This window comes from Neoarius graeffei, chromosome 21, assembly GCF_027579695.1.
Source record: "Neoarius graeffei isolate fNeoGra1 chromosome 21, fNeoGra1.pri, whole genome shotgun sequence".
Lineage (NCBI taxonomy): Eukaryota > Metazoa > Chordata > Actinopteri > Siluriformes > Ariidae > Neoarius > Neoarius graeffei.
In genome coordinates, this window is record NC_083589.1 from 24,742,983 (window position 1) to 24,759,562 (window position 16,580).

General features: G+C 42.2%; 1 protein-coding gene across 9 annotated transcripts in view; it reads left to right on the forward strand.

Moving 5' to 3' along the window:
• The window catches only part of eps8a (epidermal growth factor receptor pathway substrate 8a), a 192,395-nt gene that overhangs the window by 159,802 nt on the left and 16,013 nt on the right, over positions 1-16,580 (forward strand). For 5 of the 9 annotated variants that reach the window (XM_060902865.1, XM_060902872.1, XM_060902869.1 and 2 more), the window contains 6 exons: positions 2,631-2,757; positions 3,096-3,184; positions 3,462-3,536; positions 3,833-3,981; positions 7,223-7,367; positions 11,554-11,690. In XM_060902865.1, coding sequence (XP_060758848.1) covers positions 2,631-2,757; positions 3,096-3,184; positions 3,462-3,536; positions 3,833-3,981; positions 7,223-7,367; positions 11,554-11,690 — 722 coding nt within the window. The remainder of the gene's footprint in view (positions 1-2,630; positions 2,758-3,095; positions 3,185-3,461; positions 3,537-3,832; positions 3,982-7,222; positions 7,368-11,553; positions 11,691-16,580) is intronic. The other 4 variants (XM_060902870.1, XM_060902873.1, XM_060902868.1 and 1 more) reach the window with 3 other exon arrangements.

Below are 16,580 nucleotides of genomic sequence, written 5' to 3' on the forward strand. Positions count from 1 at the left end.
ATATTTCACCTGTTCTTTTTATGTAACACGAGAAAATCAGCAAAAAGTTTATATAAATAAAATGTATTATGAATGGGTGACATGGTGGTGTAGTGGTTAGCGCTGTCGCCTCACAGCAAGAAGGTCCTGGTTCGAGCCCCGTGGCCGACGAGGGCCTTTCTGTGCGGAGTTTGCATGTTCTCCCCGTGTCCGCGTGAGTTTCCTCCGGGTGCTCCGGTTTCCCCCACAGTCCAAAGACATGCAGGTTAGGTTAACTGGTGACTCTAAATTGAGCGTAGGTGTGAATGTGAGTGTGAATGGTTGTCTGTGTCTATGTGTCAGCCCTGTGATGACCTGGCAACTTGTCCAGGGTGTACCCCGCCTTTCGCCCGTAGTCAGCTGGGATAGGCTCCAGCTTGCCTGCGACCCTGTAGAACAGGATAAAGCGGCTAGAGATAATGAGATGAGATGTATTATGAGCCAAATGGCAAAAAAACCAATTATGTATCAGTACTGAATAAGTTTAGTCCTTATTCAGTGTGTACTCAGTGCTTTTTAGCAGCTTGCCTCTTGTATTCATGAAACGGAGCATCTTTTGTCAAGCAAAGACTTAATCTCAAGTGCACGGCACTATATGATTTATTTTTTTTAAATTATATTTATGTTTTTGAGCTGATATAGGGCAATTTGTTCAGCAGAGTGATGTGAGTTGACTTATGATTGCACTATCAGTGACTTTTAGGAATAACATATCATGTATGATGCAATACCGACTTCAGATTGCATCATTCATTGTTTTGCCAAAAAACTAAGTGCTATCCAAACCCAATCATAGATTTATTCATAGAGCCAATCTTGAAAATGAGAGCCGATGAACAATTTTAAGTTTCATTTTCGTTCTCAGCGACCCAGAATTAGTAAAGTTTGACTATATTTATTTCGGAAGCATTTTGGCTCTAGACCAGTGTAATAATTTTCACCAAAAACACACGTGCCACTATTACTGGCACCCCTAGAAATTATATTATAGTGAACACGATGTAACTGGAGCATGTTTCCTATTTAAATTGTACATGTTTGAGTGGATTGGAGTGTGTACGAACTTTCACGCTGTAATCCATCCCTGTGTCCGAAATCACTCACTCGTTCACTACTCCCTATATAGGGAATTACTATATAGAGGACTATATAGTGAGCTCATTGGTAAAATGAAAAAACGCTTTTGGACACGAGTCCGTCGCGCTGGTATTTACGTCATTACTGTCGCACAAATAAAACGTGCCAGATCAGTCGGCTGGTGGGTTTTCAAAATAATAAACACGTGTATTTTTGTGATAAATCCATATTATACGGAGTGCATTTCCCGCATTAATCAATACAAAGTACCTGCATCTTTCAGTTCTTTTAAATCAAGGCTGAATACTTTCTTCTTTGCCGCTGCCTTTTATTAAATCAAATATGAGACTTTTAATTTGATTTCTTTCAGCGCGACCACAATGCATGATGGGATATATTGCTTTGGTTAGTGACCATCATTGTACACTGCTTTTCGTGATGCATTGTGGGATACTTTGAGTGCACTATATAGGGTGCAAATAATCCTCACTAAGGTTTCGGACAGCACTACAAAATGGCGTCCTCGCTATATAGTGAGTAGGGAGTGATTTCGGACACAGGGCATGAGTTCCTGATTAACTGGGGGACAAATATGAGGTGACACAGAGGCCAAGTTTCCTCAACATCAACATGGGAAAGATCAGAGACACACAAACCAAATGAGGGAGAAGTGTGTTGACTTTTAGGGGAAAAAAAAAAAGCTACTCTTCTCATCTCATTATTTGTAGCCGCTTTATCCTGTTCTACAGGGTCGCAGGCAAGCTGGAGCCTATCCCAGCTGACTACAGGCGAAAGGCGGGGTTCACCCTGGACAAGTCGCCAGGTCATCACAGGGCTGACACATAGACACAGACAACCATTCACACTCACATTCACACCTACGGTCAATTTAGAGTCACCAGTTAACCTAACCTGCATGTCTTTGGACTGTGGGGGAAACCGGAGCACCCGGAGGAAACCCACGCGGACACGGGGAGAACATGCAAACTCCACACAGAAAGGCCCTCGCCGGCCACGGGGCTCGAACCCGGACCTTCTTGCTGTGAGGCGACAGCGCTAACCACTACACCACCGTGCCGCCCCTTCCATTTCTACTGTTAGGGCAATAATAATAATAAAAAGTGGACACCAGCTGGAACTGTTACAGACTCACCTGAAAGAGGTCCCAAGTGTTTGTTTTATGAAAGAGTACAGTGTGGCTTGTGGATGTAAAAAGCCTCAGCAGTCGTGTCGAGAGCTCTAGCGTCTCGGTTTATAATTGGGGAATCTGCTTTTATTCGTATCATTGGACTGCACTAGCGTTCCCGTCTCTACAGCTGAGCTAAATTGAATCTTGTGCCGAAGCGTGTAGATGTAATTAGTTTCTGAGGCCCAGTGCAGGATCTGTACACGCTGCCATCCTGCTACTCGCAGATGATCACAGCCTGTTCGAATTAAAGACCTGATAACCAGCATGTGAATATATCCGGTGTTTTTAGTCATTGAATCAACAGCTTCATCAAGGTATGTGTTGTTCTTGTTGTTGATTATTATAGCAAATCCTGAACCACATTCTGGATGACATCGAGCACTTTGTCACCAAGCTTCAGAAAGCCGCAGAGGCTTTTAACGAGCTTTCCAAGAGGAAGAAATCAAAAAAGAGCAAAAAGAAAGGACCAGGAGGTACGCATTGATTTAATTGATTAGATTTTATTCTGATTTTTTTTTCTTTCTTCCCTCACTCTATGTACAACCACCTGCTGTAGAGTTTGTTCCCAGTCAGATGATTCCTGCTTTTAAAGAGCCAGTGTTTCATAACTCAGTATTTTATTAAGGAAAGCTGTTTTCTGAGCTGCGCCTAGGCTTGAGGTATAATGAGATAATCAGATGATAATTTAATTAGATCAGATTAGATTTAGTGCTAGTTACAGAACGAGGTCTCGTATATAAGGTCTGTTCAGTATAAGATTTGAGACTCAGGTTGTTTGTTCGTGACTCGTGTATGCTCGTATGTGCTTTAGAGGGAGTGCTGACGCTCAGATCGAAGCCGCCGGGACAGGATGAATTCGTCGACTGCTTTCAGAAATTTAAACATGCCTTCAACTTGCTGGTGAGCATCTTCTTCATCGGATTACTGTCCATAGTCTGATGCTTAGATAATACCCCAAAAAACACACAAATAAACAGATTCTTGGATTAAAAAAAACCAAAAACCTAATCTAAAAAAAAAAAAAAAACCCAACCCTTTATCCTGTACCGTTCACTCACTAACCATCAGTTAAATTTCTGTGTGAATCATTTTCTGGATTAGTCAACACCGGAAACGGTAGGAAATCTAATATAATTTGAGTTGATAAAGTATAAGCGATTTTGTTTTTCTGTGCCAGGCAAAGTTGAAAACCCACATTCAGAACCCCAGCGCAGTGGATCTGGTCCATTTCCTGTTTAATCCACTCAAAATGGTAAGTTGGACATTTTCCAGGAAGAGGAAGTGACTCAATCAGAGCTGAATTAGCATCCTGAGAGCCTGCACTGTACTGAGGAGGGAAGCAGATGAAAGGAAGTGTTCCTACTCTAATCATGTGACCTGTTTTTTTGTGAAATGTTCAGGAGATGGGTGCAGGAAGTAAAATGTCATGCATGCATGATGTCTTTGACCTCAATAAGTAGACCGAGTGTCAGTGTTCCGCCGATTAATCAGCATCAGGATGTTGTTTGCAGTCTGCTGTGTCTCAGTGCTAACGCTGTGCGTGTTTAGGTGGTTCATACATCAGGAGGAGTCGACCTGGCTAAGAGTGTAGTGGTTCCACTCCTCACCAGAGACGCCATAGAGTTCCTGCACTCTGCAGGCACTGCTGAAGAGCGCCATCTGTGGGTCATGCTGGGAGATGGCTGGACTAAATGCAGGTAATTCTCAAACAGGTCCCAAACATCTGGTCTTGTCTTTCTTAGGATTGTGGAACAGTGGTTCTGAACAGTTTTTTTTTTTTTTTTTTTTTTCCAACTGTGGAACCCGAGCGTATCGTAGCTGTTTATGCTATTTACGCTATTCACGTTAACAGACATTTCTGTGTATCGACTTTACTGTGGATCACGTTACACACTGACGTTTCATTTATGTTAAATCACTGTAAAAATGAACGATTTTGCAGCTGGAAGTGAACAGTAAAATGTTTACATGCATTATTGTTAACATTACACTTTATCAAGACTCTGAATTGTCATTTATTTTTTTTAACCCATTGAAGCTAGACGGCCTTTCGATTTCACAAAATCGGCGAAATTTAGTTCCCTCGGAAATTTGGTCATTGTGATATATATATTATTTACCAGCTGGGAGGTCCGTATGGTGAAATACCGTGACCGAGGTCTTGAAAGTACTGAGCGAGGCCCTCTGGGCCGAGGTCAGTATTCAAGGCCGAGGTCACGGTATTTCACCATACGGACCGACCTTAAGCTGGTAAATAATATATTTATTTTTTTCTTTACCAAATTCTAACACAAAACGAGAGTGCCCGAAAGGGAAAACCGAGCCGAGCCGCCATTTTGAATCCTCATTCACGGCTGTAATGCAAATGGCTTCCTCCTCGGTATACAAGTGCACTTCCATGGCAGGAAAAAACTACATTTTGCCGCCTATGTAGTCCCCTATTTATACAAAATTGAGTCATTCAGGATTCAGCCATGTTTTTGCTCGGCGTTAGCAACAGTTACAGGTTTGTAGCTTTCTCCTGAAATGTTTTCTTTTATTTCTTCTTCCTCAGGGTAGTAAAACTCGCTTTCGCTGTGAACACTGTCGTTATCGCTATCCATGCTGTAAAATTAATGCTATTCTCCTGAGAAATGTGAAAATAAATGTTGACAAAAATTGCTACTATGTTTGTTGTTGTGAATGAACGAGTCGCCAGAGGTCAGTAACTGGGGTCCGTACCGTAGGATATGGACCCACTTGCCAGCCAATCAGAGCGCAGGATTTGATGAAAACCGCACCGCGAAAAAAGTTAATTTCTGTAATATTGCACAAAATATCAGGCCATTCTGTGGCTGGGAAGTTATTTAATTTGAGCGGATTCCCGAGCAAATAATGTGCATGAAATCGCTCGCTTCGCACAGTCAAGCAGACAGAGGAAGTCCGTGTGTGCGCACATGCGCATGTTTACCTTTGAGCGTGCACTGACAGTTCCATCATTCTGTCGCTAAACGAACAGCTGATCACACCGAGGTGCTCGCTGAGCGCCAATATTTATTAGTTTGGTCCTGCGTTTCTTTCCCTTCATATAGAACATAACGTCTTTTCTTCTCGCTTTCCGTTACTGTAGTCGGTCTTTCACGTTTCATTCGCACACTCACGTCCTCCATTTTTCTGTTTCAAATTTGTATCCCACAATGCCTTGCGTGAACAGGGAAAGCCCACCACATGATGCATGACGTAGTATCTTGTATTGCGTCATGGTGAAGCAGGAAAAAATAGTGGAGAATTTAGGGCCACGTGGTGATAAATTCGTTAATTGTTCTATTACAAAAAAACCTCATAAAATTGGAAGTCTGTGATTGGAATTCAGTAGCTTTCGGTCCACTGAACAAAAATAATTTGGTGTTTTGGGGAAAATTCTTTTCATGACTTGCACTTGAAAAATCTGAAAGGCAGTCTAGCTTTAACGTTGGACACAATGCAAATCCTTCACTAATAATAACACCAGGAAGACGGATCACTCCAGAATAGTTTGTATTTTGTGTGTGTAGATCTTAAATACACACTCAGTGTCCACTGTATTGATATAGGAAGACATGTACACTTATACATTCATGCAGTTTACACAGAATGGTCCGGAAAACAAAAACTATTGCGTGTGAGACGGTTCTGTGTGTGGAAACACCTTGATAATGATGCTTGGAGCTTCCAGGAAGGGTATAATCACTCTTTACAACCGTGGTGAGCAGGAAAGCATCTCAGCATGCACAAAACAGCAAACCTTGAGGTGGATGGTTCCACTCCTGTGAGCCAAAAACAGGAATCGGAGACTATCCTGGGCACAGACTCACCCAAACTGGACAGTTGAAGATTAGGGGGAAAAAAAAAATCACCTGGTCTTTTTTCCAGTCTTCAACTGTCCAGTTTCACTGAGTCTACTTATTTCCAAATTAAAAGGTTCTGACTGCAAAGTTGAATTCTGGGTAAAAACGTTCCATTTCTGTTGCTGTTGGAGTTTCAGGATGTTTCGCTGCTGCACACACCGTGTATCCTGTGTGTAAATCTTTCTTTGAGATAAAAAGCGTCCCGCGTTTTACGATTCCGAAGATTGCCGAAGCAAGTGAGCAACAATATCACGCGACTACCGTGGGGCGTGTTTAACCTACTTTTAACCAAAACAAGTGGGCAAATATGGCGGACTCAGCTCTCCTGCCAGCGGAAAAGAAAAGGAAAATATGAAAGCGAATCGGCTAGAAAGCACAGCAGAAAAAGGATGGAAACCAAAAGGTTGTCGTGAGGGGACAGATCGACCGCTGGAATCAACTGAAGGATGAAACGGGTGCAAAATCCGATGAAGAATTTGCAGCGCTAGTCTTGGATTGGCGAGTCTGAGTATGGAGTTAAACACCTGATGCTTTGACCTTACAGAGAAAGAAACGAGAACACACAAGCAGGAACAGAGAAAAGAGAGATTCATCTTTTGTTTCACGGATCGGTTCAACCACAGATTACACACCTGCGACTCAAAACTCTCCGAGATCGATGCAGAGTCACAAGGTTTTACACACACCGCCATCTTGGTGTGACGCAGTTTCAAAGTTATGCTAATTATTTAAAGCTCCTCACGTTCGGCTGTTTCCGTAGAGCCACGCTGTTTACCTCAACCCCCCCTGGCGTTTTCTGATGTCCCGCAAGAACAATATCATGTGGCCGAGATGTGATCATTTTGATGTCCTGAGGGTCGCTTTTCACCGGACATCAAAATGATCACATCTCAGCCACATGATATTGTTCTTGCGGGACATCGGAAAATGCCATGAACAATGGAAAAAATGCAGTCAGCACCTTTTTAAATGAAAAAAATCCCATATTTTCAGTGTGGTCTCAGACTTTTGGAGCCCACTGTGTAAATCTTTGTGTTTCCATTGACTGACATTTTGGTTCACTGGTCTCTAGGCTGGAGTGGCCTAAGGATCATTACTTCCCTCCTCACACCCTGCGGTTCCGGGATGGCTGGGAGCCTCCGCTGCTAGTGAGCCGAGAGCAAGGCCTGACTCAGCTGGCTGAGAGCCTGGCTCACGCTGACCTCCACAGACCGGAGGTAGGAAGCACCATGGCCTGGGCACGAGGTCACTCTGTCCACAGTGACGGAGCTGTGGAGTTTGGTGCATGTGAGCACAGCTGTGGGAAAGTTTTCCAGAAATGAGCTTTTATGGAAAAAATGGAGACTTGAAAATCATTCAATTCAGTTTTTATTAAATTATTAATCCTTGTGATCAGTAATGTGGACTTGATTTAATCCAATATGCTGTTGTGGAAAAAACCAAACACACAGATCTTACTGAAAATCACCCAAATACATCTTTATTAATGCTTTTTAAATACAGTAGTGTGATGCTGGTGGGAATCATGAAAACAGAATCGAGACGCTAAACTGTATAATTATGTAGAATCACACATTTACAGTACCAGTCAAAAGTTTGTGCACCCCTACTCATTCATAGGTTTTTCTACATTGTAGAGCAAGACTGAAGACCTGAAAACTATGAAATAACACATGGAACATACACCAGTCAGCCATAACATTATGACCACCAGCAGGTGAAGTGAATAACATTTGATTATCTCTTTACAATCGCACAGAAAGGTGTCAGCAGTAACTTTTTCAGCAGTTTGTGCTACAGGAGCGCTTCTGTAGGACTAGACTATATGAGCTAGCCTTGGTGTCCCACGTGAATCACTGAGCCTTCGACACCCATGACCCTGTCGCCAGTTGACCGGTTGTCCTTCCTTGGCCCACTTTTGTTCGGTACTAGCCATTGCATACCAGGAACACCTCACAAGATGTGCCATTTTGTTCGATGCTCAGACCCAGTCATCTCGCCATCGCAGTTTGGCCCTCAGTCGCTCAGATCCTTACACTTGCCCATTTTTCCTGCTTCCAACACATCAACTTCAAGAACTGACTGTTCTCTTGCTGCCTAATGCAGTATATCCCACCCCTTGGCACGTGCCACTGTAATGACCTAATCGATGTTATTCACTTCACCTGTCTGGTCAGAATGTTCTGGCTGATCTGTGTATTTGGAATAATGTGGTAAACAAAAAAACAAAAAAAGTGCTAAACTAAACGTGTTTCATATTTTAAATTCTTCAGTTGTATCCAGCGTTTACCTTGACACTTTGTACACTATTGGCATTATCTTAACCAGCTTCATGAGGTAGTCACCTGGAATTCTTTTCAATTAACAGGTGTGTCTCGTTAAAAGGTAATTTTTACCAAGCAAGTCAGTGAGAGATGTGCTAAGGCCAATAAACTTCTTGGTTTCTTGCGAAGAACTGCAATGGAGATCAGTAAATCAAGAACTCGCCGGACCTTATATCTTACGGTGGTACGTTCAGCTCTAGGATATGCCATTCAGGTCTGGAGTCCACAAACCGTAAAGCTGATCCAACAAGTAGAACGTATCCAGCGACGTGCAACGAAATTCATTCTTGGTCTTCCATTTCTCTGTGCCGAGTCCTATAAAGAACGGCTCATTTCTACCGATTTATTACCGCTCTGCTACTGGCATGAATATTTGGATCTAATCTTTTTCTTTAAAGCCACTACTGGCCTGGTTACAGTCTCTCCTGATGTTCTTCCTACTCGTTCAATTCCTACCAGAACTACAAGATCATCAGCCAACACTAAGGCCATCAGCTACCGCCCCGATAGATGTAAAACAGTCACCCATCAGCGATCCTTCTTTCTACGAACTTCTCGGTTGTGGAACATTCTACCTGAACACTTGAGATATACTGATGTTACGCTAAGAAGCTTCAAATTGTTGTTATTAAGCTATTATAGAAATGCACTGTTACAGTGCTACGATGCAGATGATCCTAGATCGTACAAATCCATCTGCATAAAATGCAATAAGCCTCGTCTCCTATTAGGAGAACTTTCATGCTGCTTTTAAGTTAGTATATATTTATTGTCCATATTAAATACTTAAATAGCCTAGTTTTCAGTTACTTTATTTTTATGGTCGGGCCCACAGTAATTGGCCTACTGACTATTGTGGCTATCATGCCTAATTGTTTAGTATATAGCCTAATTTTAGACTATGTTTGGTTTTGTATATTCATATCACTCGTTTTTGGCTAGTAAATTATTCTAATTTCAGTTTTTTATTTTTATAGTCGGGCCCACAGTAATTGGTCTAGGACTGTTGTGGTTACCCTGCCTCATTTTTTTTTGTAATAGTTTTTTTCATGTTTTAGTTTCTATACCTTAATTCGTTTTTTGTTTGTATTATTATTTCTGAGGCGAAGCTAAATAATTAGTGGATTAGTTTCTTGCCGCCTTAATGCGTCAGAGATCAAACAGTCAATGGTAAATAATAAACATACAGTAAATAGCCCTATTCCACACCACAACTGGAGTAATCCATATTATGTCAAGAACCGCTCGACTAAGTAAAGAGAAACGACATCCATCGTTACTTTAAGACATGAAGTGACTTTTAATTAATTAAAAATAAAAAAAAAACACTGTACAACCCCGATTCCAAAAAAGTTGGGACAAAGTACAAATTGTAAATAAAAACGGAATGCAATAATTTACAAATCTCAAAAACTGATATTGTATTCACAATAGAACAGAGACAACATATCAAATGTCGAAAGTGAGACATTTTGAAATTTCATGCCAAATATTGGCTCATTTGAAATTTCATGACAGCAACACATCTCAAAAAAGTTGGGACAGGGGCAATAAGAGGCTGGAAAAGTTAAAGGTACAAAAAAGGAACAGCTGGAGGACCAAATTGCAACTCATTAGGTCAATTGGCAATAGGTCATTAACATGACTGGGTATAAAAAGAGCATCTTGGAGTGGCAGCGGCTCTCAGAAGTAAAGATGGGAAGAGGATCACCAATCCCCCTAATTCTGCGCCGACAAATAGTGGAGCAATATCAGAAAGGAGTTCGACAGTGTAAAATTGCAAAGAGTTTGAACATATCATCATCTACAGTGCATAATATCATCAAAAGATTCAGAGAATCTGGAAGAATCTCTGTGCGTAAGGGTCAAGGCCGGAAAACCATACTGGGTGCCCATGATCTTCGGGCCCTTAGACGGCACTGCGTCACATACAGGCATGCTTCTGTATTGGAAATCACAAAATGGGCTTAGGAATATTTCCAGAGAACATTATCTGTGAACACAATTCACCGTGCCATCCGCCGTTGCCAGCTAAAACTCTATAGTTCAAAGAAGAAGCCGTATCTAAACATGATCCAGAAGCGCAGATGTCTTCTCTGGGCCAAGGCTCATTTAAAATGGACTGTGGCAAAGTGGAAAACTATTCTGTGGTCAGACGAATCAAAATTTGAAGTTCTTTATGGAAATCAGGGACGCCGTGTCATTTGGACTAAAGAGGAGAAGGACGACCCAAGTTGTTATCAGTGCTCAGTTCAGAAGCCTGCATCTCTGATGGTATGGGGTTGCATTAGTGCGTGTGGCATGGGCAGCTTACACATCTGGAAAGACACCATCAATGCTGAAAGGTATATCCAGGTTCTAGAGCAATATATGCTCCCATCCAGACGACGTCTCTTTCAGGGAAGACCTTGCATTTTCCAACATGACAATGCCAAACCACATACTGCATCAATTACAGCATCATGGCTGCGTAGAAGAAGGGTCCGGGTACTGAACTGGCCAGCCTGCAGTCCAGATCTTTCACCCATAGAAAACATTTGGCACATCATAAAACGGAAGATACGACAAAAAAGACCTAAGACAGTCGAGCAACTAGAATCCTACATTAGACAAGAATGGGTTAACATTCCTATCCCTAAACTTGAGCAACTTGTCTCCTCAGTCCCCAGACGTTTACAGACTGTTGTAAAGAGAAAAGGGGATGTCTCACAGTGGTAAACATGGCCAAGTCCCAACTTTTTTGAGATGTGTTGTTGTCATGAAATTTAAAATCACCTAATTTTTCTCTTTAAATGATACATTTTCTCAGTTTAAACATTTGATATGTCATCTATGTTCTATTCTGAATAAAATATGGAATTTTGAAACTTCCACATCATTGCATTCCGTTTTTATTTACAATTTGTACTTTGTCCCAACTTTTTTGGAATCGGGGTTGTATTAGAATTAGGTCTGTCCACACTTTTGATTGGTACTGTAAGTATCTGTTAAGTATTCGTGAGTGTTGGTTCATATTAATGACCCAGCTGGTTGTGTTTTTTTTTTTTTTCCTTCCCCCCCCCCCCCCTTCACCCCTCAGCAGCAGGCCAACATGCAGGAGTTCCCCTCAGCAGAAGGGTATGGCTTTCCCACCACCGCCTACGAACACATGCACCTCCTGGATACACACATGGCAGTGGCTGCCTTTAAGCAGGCGTTCAGCCACCACGTAGATAGGTAACGGTCATGTGACTGCCAGCAGGCTCTGGAGAACTGTCGGACTGTGCACTGCTTTTCTCTCAGGGTTAATGTTCTGTCCTTCTCTCTGTGAGTTTCTGGTTTCTCTCCAAGCTTTGCTCAGCATCATATTATTGGGAATATTTTCAGTGTTCAGGTGCATGTTTACGCCTCGTTGATTCGTGTCGGCTAAGGTCTGTGATTTTAATTTGGTCACAAATTCTGGTTTCTGTGTTGTTGTTTTTTTTAAACTCCTCGATCTTTGACCCAAACCTTTAGACACTTCTCCATGGCTGTGGCAGTCAATAATGTAGATGTTTGTCATATTCATTTCAATTACCATACATCACAGTTTAAAGCTGCTGTAAGCGATATTAAGCCTTCTTATTAACATCCATCAGACTTGGTCATTAAGGGAGCCCAGTACACACTCGTTCAGGCCCATAGCCTCCATCCATCCAGTTCCTTCAAAGTCCCTCCAAACACAGGCACTCAAATAGCAAAATTCTCTAGTTATATCGGCATCATGGTGAGAAATAAAAACAAGCATAGATAATGTTACTAGCTGGATTTCTCTCTCTACTCCGGGTCATGTGTTGTAAATGACCAGAGTGTGGTAGAATAGCGCAGTGTTTAAGAAGGATAAAAAAATTATGCCAAAGAATACCAACCAGATTTTCTCTCTCAAGTTTCTCCAGCACTGACAAACCAAACCAAATTTATGTACTTGAACATACACAGATGACTGACGGGCATGGAGGACCGCCTCTTTGCAGAGAAGCATTCTGGGCTGGGTTTCCCAAAAGCCTCTTAAGGCCAAGAGTGTCTTTTAGTTACCTTCTAAGATCCATCGTCAAGCTAACGTGGTTTTCCCGAACAACATCGTAGCCACAGTAGTCCTTTAGTTTGCTCTGAATTTACGAGAGACCCAGACCACTCGTTCAAAACAAAGAGCGTCTCGCTCGCAGCCGAACACACAGAATGCGCTGCACGTCCGAGGGACTCTGTCTCACAGTCAACGGCGGAACCTGGTGTTGAATCTCCTGCCGGTGTTCAATTATTTTTCTTGTACATTGCAAGTACATCGAGTTAATTGTTAAATATACAAAAAAGTTATGAATATATTTCAATGTTATGGAATTACATATGGATATCGGAATGTCACAGTGATATCGCTACGTTTTTAATAAAATTGAACTCCGTTAGGCGAGTGATTAATCTCATTTAGTGTCATAAATGCGACACTTTTCTGCACCTGTAACATTGTGTGTGTGAGAGAAAGAGAGAGCGGCGTCCATAATCTGCTTGCATAAGAGAGGGCTGAAAACTATAGAGGTCTATCACTACGTTCACACTGCAAGGCTTAATGCTCAATTCCGATTTTTTTTGTGAAATCCGATTTTTTTGTGAGGTCGTTCACATTAACAAATATATGCGACTTATATGTGATCCTCAGTATGAACGTAAAGCGACCTAAAAGTGTTCCGCATGCAGGATACGACGACATCACACGCAGTGAGCATGGCCAGTGTTTACGGAAGTAACCTAAAGTTTCCTGTGTATGACAGTAGCCAGCATGGAGTACCTGGCGATGATGCAGTTGTTGTTGCGATGGAGCCAGAACATGCACAATAGCCTGATGTTAAGGAGGAGGTTGAGAAGGAAGAGGGCAAGGGTTTTGGCTCAGGTGTTCTGCGGGGTAGTGACTGCAACCTCCGTTCAAAGGAACATCAAAGCTATGTTGTTGTAACTTTTTTTGAGAGACCCGCCGCCTACTTCAGCGCAGAATAGTGACGTTTGTGGCTTGCTGATGACGTGTAAGTCGGATGAATGCGACCTGGCGGTTCAGACTGAAGTCGCATATGAAAAGAGCGGATAGGAATCGGAATTAGGACCACATATCCAAACGGCCTGGGTCGGATTTGAAAAAATCGGATCTGTGTCGTTCATATTGTCAATAAAAGATCGGATACAGGTCACATATGGGCAAAAAAATCGGATTTGGGTCACTTCAGCCTGCAGTGTGAACGTAGTGTAAGTATAATCGCTACAGTGTCCAAAGTGGTGTCTGGGATCATCACTGACCGACTCGGAGAATCATATGAAGGAGATTCATTATGACACATTTATCTTGCACCAGATTCTTGCTATCTCAAAGAAGACAAGAACCCAAGTCTTTATAGCCTGTATCGACCTTAAGGCTGTGTATGACTGGATTCCTTGAGATGCTTTGTTCTGATGTCTCAACATGCGTCTCAGATGCCCACGCTTGATTTCTACACTGCGTGCTCTGTATACAGGCACAAAGGCCTGTATTAGCAGAACTACCAGCTTCTTCGAGACCCTGGTGGGATGTCGTCAAGGCGCCCTGGAGTCCCCACCCATATTCAACATCTACATGGACATTGTGGTAAGGGTGTCCTGAAATGAGAGATTGGAAAAGTTCCCTGAGTGTGGTTTCAAATTGGAGTACTGCATCCCCAATGATGTGTCTCCTAGAGATCTTGCACTAAAACATCAGCCTCTGGTCACAGTCGTATAACTGAACTCCTCTACGCTGATGATCAAGTTGTATTTGCTAACTCTGCAGAGGAAATGCAGAATGTTCTCACAACCTACGATGACACCTTGAAACGGTTTGGAATGCAGATGTCCTATGACGAGACCGAAACAATGGTATTCAATACAGATATAGGACTAATGGAGCAGGAAAGTCTGATCACTCTTGGAGGAAATAAACTAAAGAACGGTAGGAGTTTCAAGTACAGTGGTGCTTGAAAGTTTGTGAACCCTTTAGAATTTTCTATATTTCTGCATAAATATGACCTAAAACATCATCAGATTTCCACACAAGTCCTAAAAGTAGATAAAGAGATCCCAGTTAAACAAATGAGACAAACATATTATACTTGGTCATTTATTTATTGAGGAAAATGATCCAATATTACATATCTGTGAGTGGCAAAAGTATGTGAACCTCTAGGATTAGCAGTTAATTTGAAGGTGAAATTAGAGTCAGGTGTTTTCAATCAGTGGGATGACAATCAGGTGTGAGTGGGCACCCTGTTTTATTTAAAGAACAGGGATCTATCAAAGTCTGATCTTCACAACACGTTTGTGGAAGTGTATCATGGCACGAACAAAGGAGATTTCTGAGGACCTCAGAAAAAGCGTTGTTGACGCTCATCAGGCTGGAAAAGGTTACAAAACCATCTCTAAAGAGTTTGGACTCCACCAATCCACAATCAGACAGATTGTGTATAAATGGAGGAAATTCAAGACCATTGTTACCCTCCCCAGGAGTGGTCGACCAACAAAGATCACTCCAAGAGCAAGGTGTGTAATAGTCAGCGAGGTCACAAAGGACCCCAGGGTAACTTCTAAGCAACTGAAGGCCTCTCTCACATTGGCTAATGTTCATGAGTCCACCATCAGGAGAACACTGAACAACAATGGTGTGCATGGCAGGGTTGCAAGGAGAAAGCCACTGCTCTCCAAAAAGAACATTGCTGCTCGTCTGCAGTTTGCTAAAGATCATGTAAACAAGCCAGAAGGCTATTGGAAAAATGTTTTGTGGACGGATGAGATCAAAATAGAACTTTTTGGTTTAAATGAGAAGCGTTATGTTTGGAGAAAGGAAAACACTGCATTCCAGCATAAGAACCTTATCCCATCTGTGAAACATGGTGGTGATAGTATCATGGTTTGGGCCTGTTTTGCTGCATCTGGGCCAGGACGGCTTGCCATCATTGATGGAACAATGAATTCTGAATTATACCAGTGAATTCTGAAGGAAAATGTCAGGACATCTGTCCATGAACTGAATCTCAAGAGAAGGTGGGTCATGCAGCAAGACAACGACCCTAAGCACACAAGTTGTTCTACCAAAGAATGGTTAAAGAAGAATAAAGTTAATGTTTTGGAATGACCAAGTCAAAGTCCTGACCTTAATCCAATGGAAATGTTGTGGAAGGACCTGAAGCGAGCAGTTCATGTGAGGAAACCCACCAACATCCCAGAGTTGAAGCTGTTCTGTACGGAGGAACGGGCTAAAATTCCTCCAAGCCGGTGTGCAGGACTGATCAACAGTTACCGGAAACGTTTAGTTGCAGTTATTGCTGCACAAGGGGGTCACACCAGATACTGAAAGCAAAGGTTCACATACTTTTGCCACTCACAGATATGTAATATTGGATCATTTTCCTCAATAAATAAATGGCCAAGTATAATATTTTTGTCTCATTTATTTAACTGGGTTCTCTTTATCTACTTTTAGGACTTGTGTGAAAATCTGATGATGTCATATGTATGCAGAAATATAGAAAATTCTAAAGGGTTCACAAACTTTCAAGCACCGCTGTACCTTGGATACACCATCACAAACTCTGAAAATGTTCCATCATCCCTCCACACCAGAACTGGCGCTGCGTTCCAGAAATGGAACGAATTAAAGCACGTCTTGACCGATAAAAGGATTAGATCGAAAACCAGCATGAAGTTCCTAACTGCATGTGTGAGATCACGTCTCCTCTACAGTGTTCGAGCCTGGGAATTTTCAGAACACGAACTCAACAAAGTTGAAATAGTGTGGCATGGGTTCCTCAGGAAAATGGTGCGAGGTGGCTTTGAACATAAGAACGCCCCCAGGAAAAAGAACATCAGCAAGAATGGCACACAGAGTGAAGACGTCGACTGGAGTTCTAAGATCTTCAATGAAAAACAGACACTCTTTCGATACGTGATTTCTGCTATCAACAACGTCTCAAGCGCGGTTCAGAAACGAGTGCTCTTCAATCAGCGGGCTTCAGCCAAGTTATGGAATAGGGCGGAGAGACCGCTTGGCGTGGATACCCTGCAAGCAAGGCGTATGATGCTGGAGAGATCGGAGTT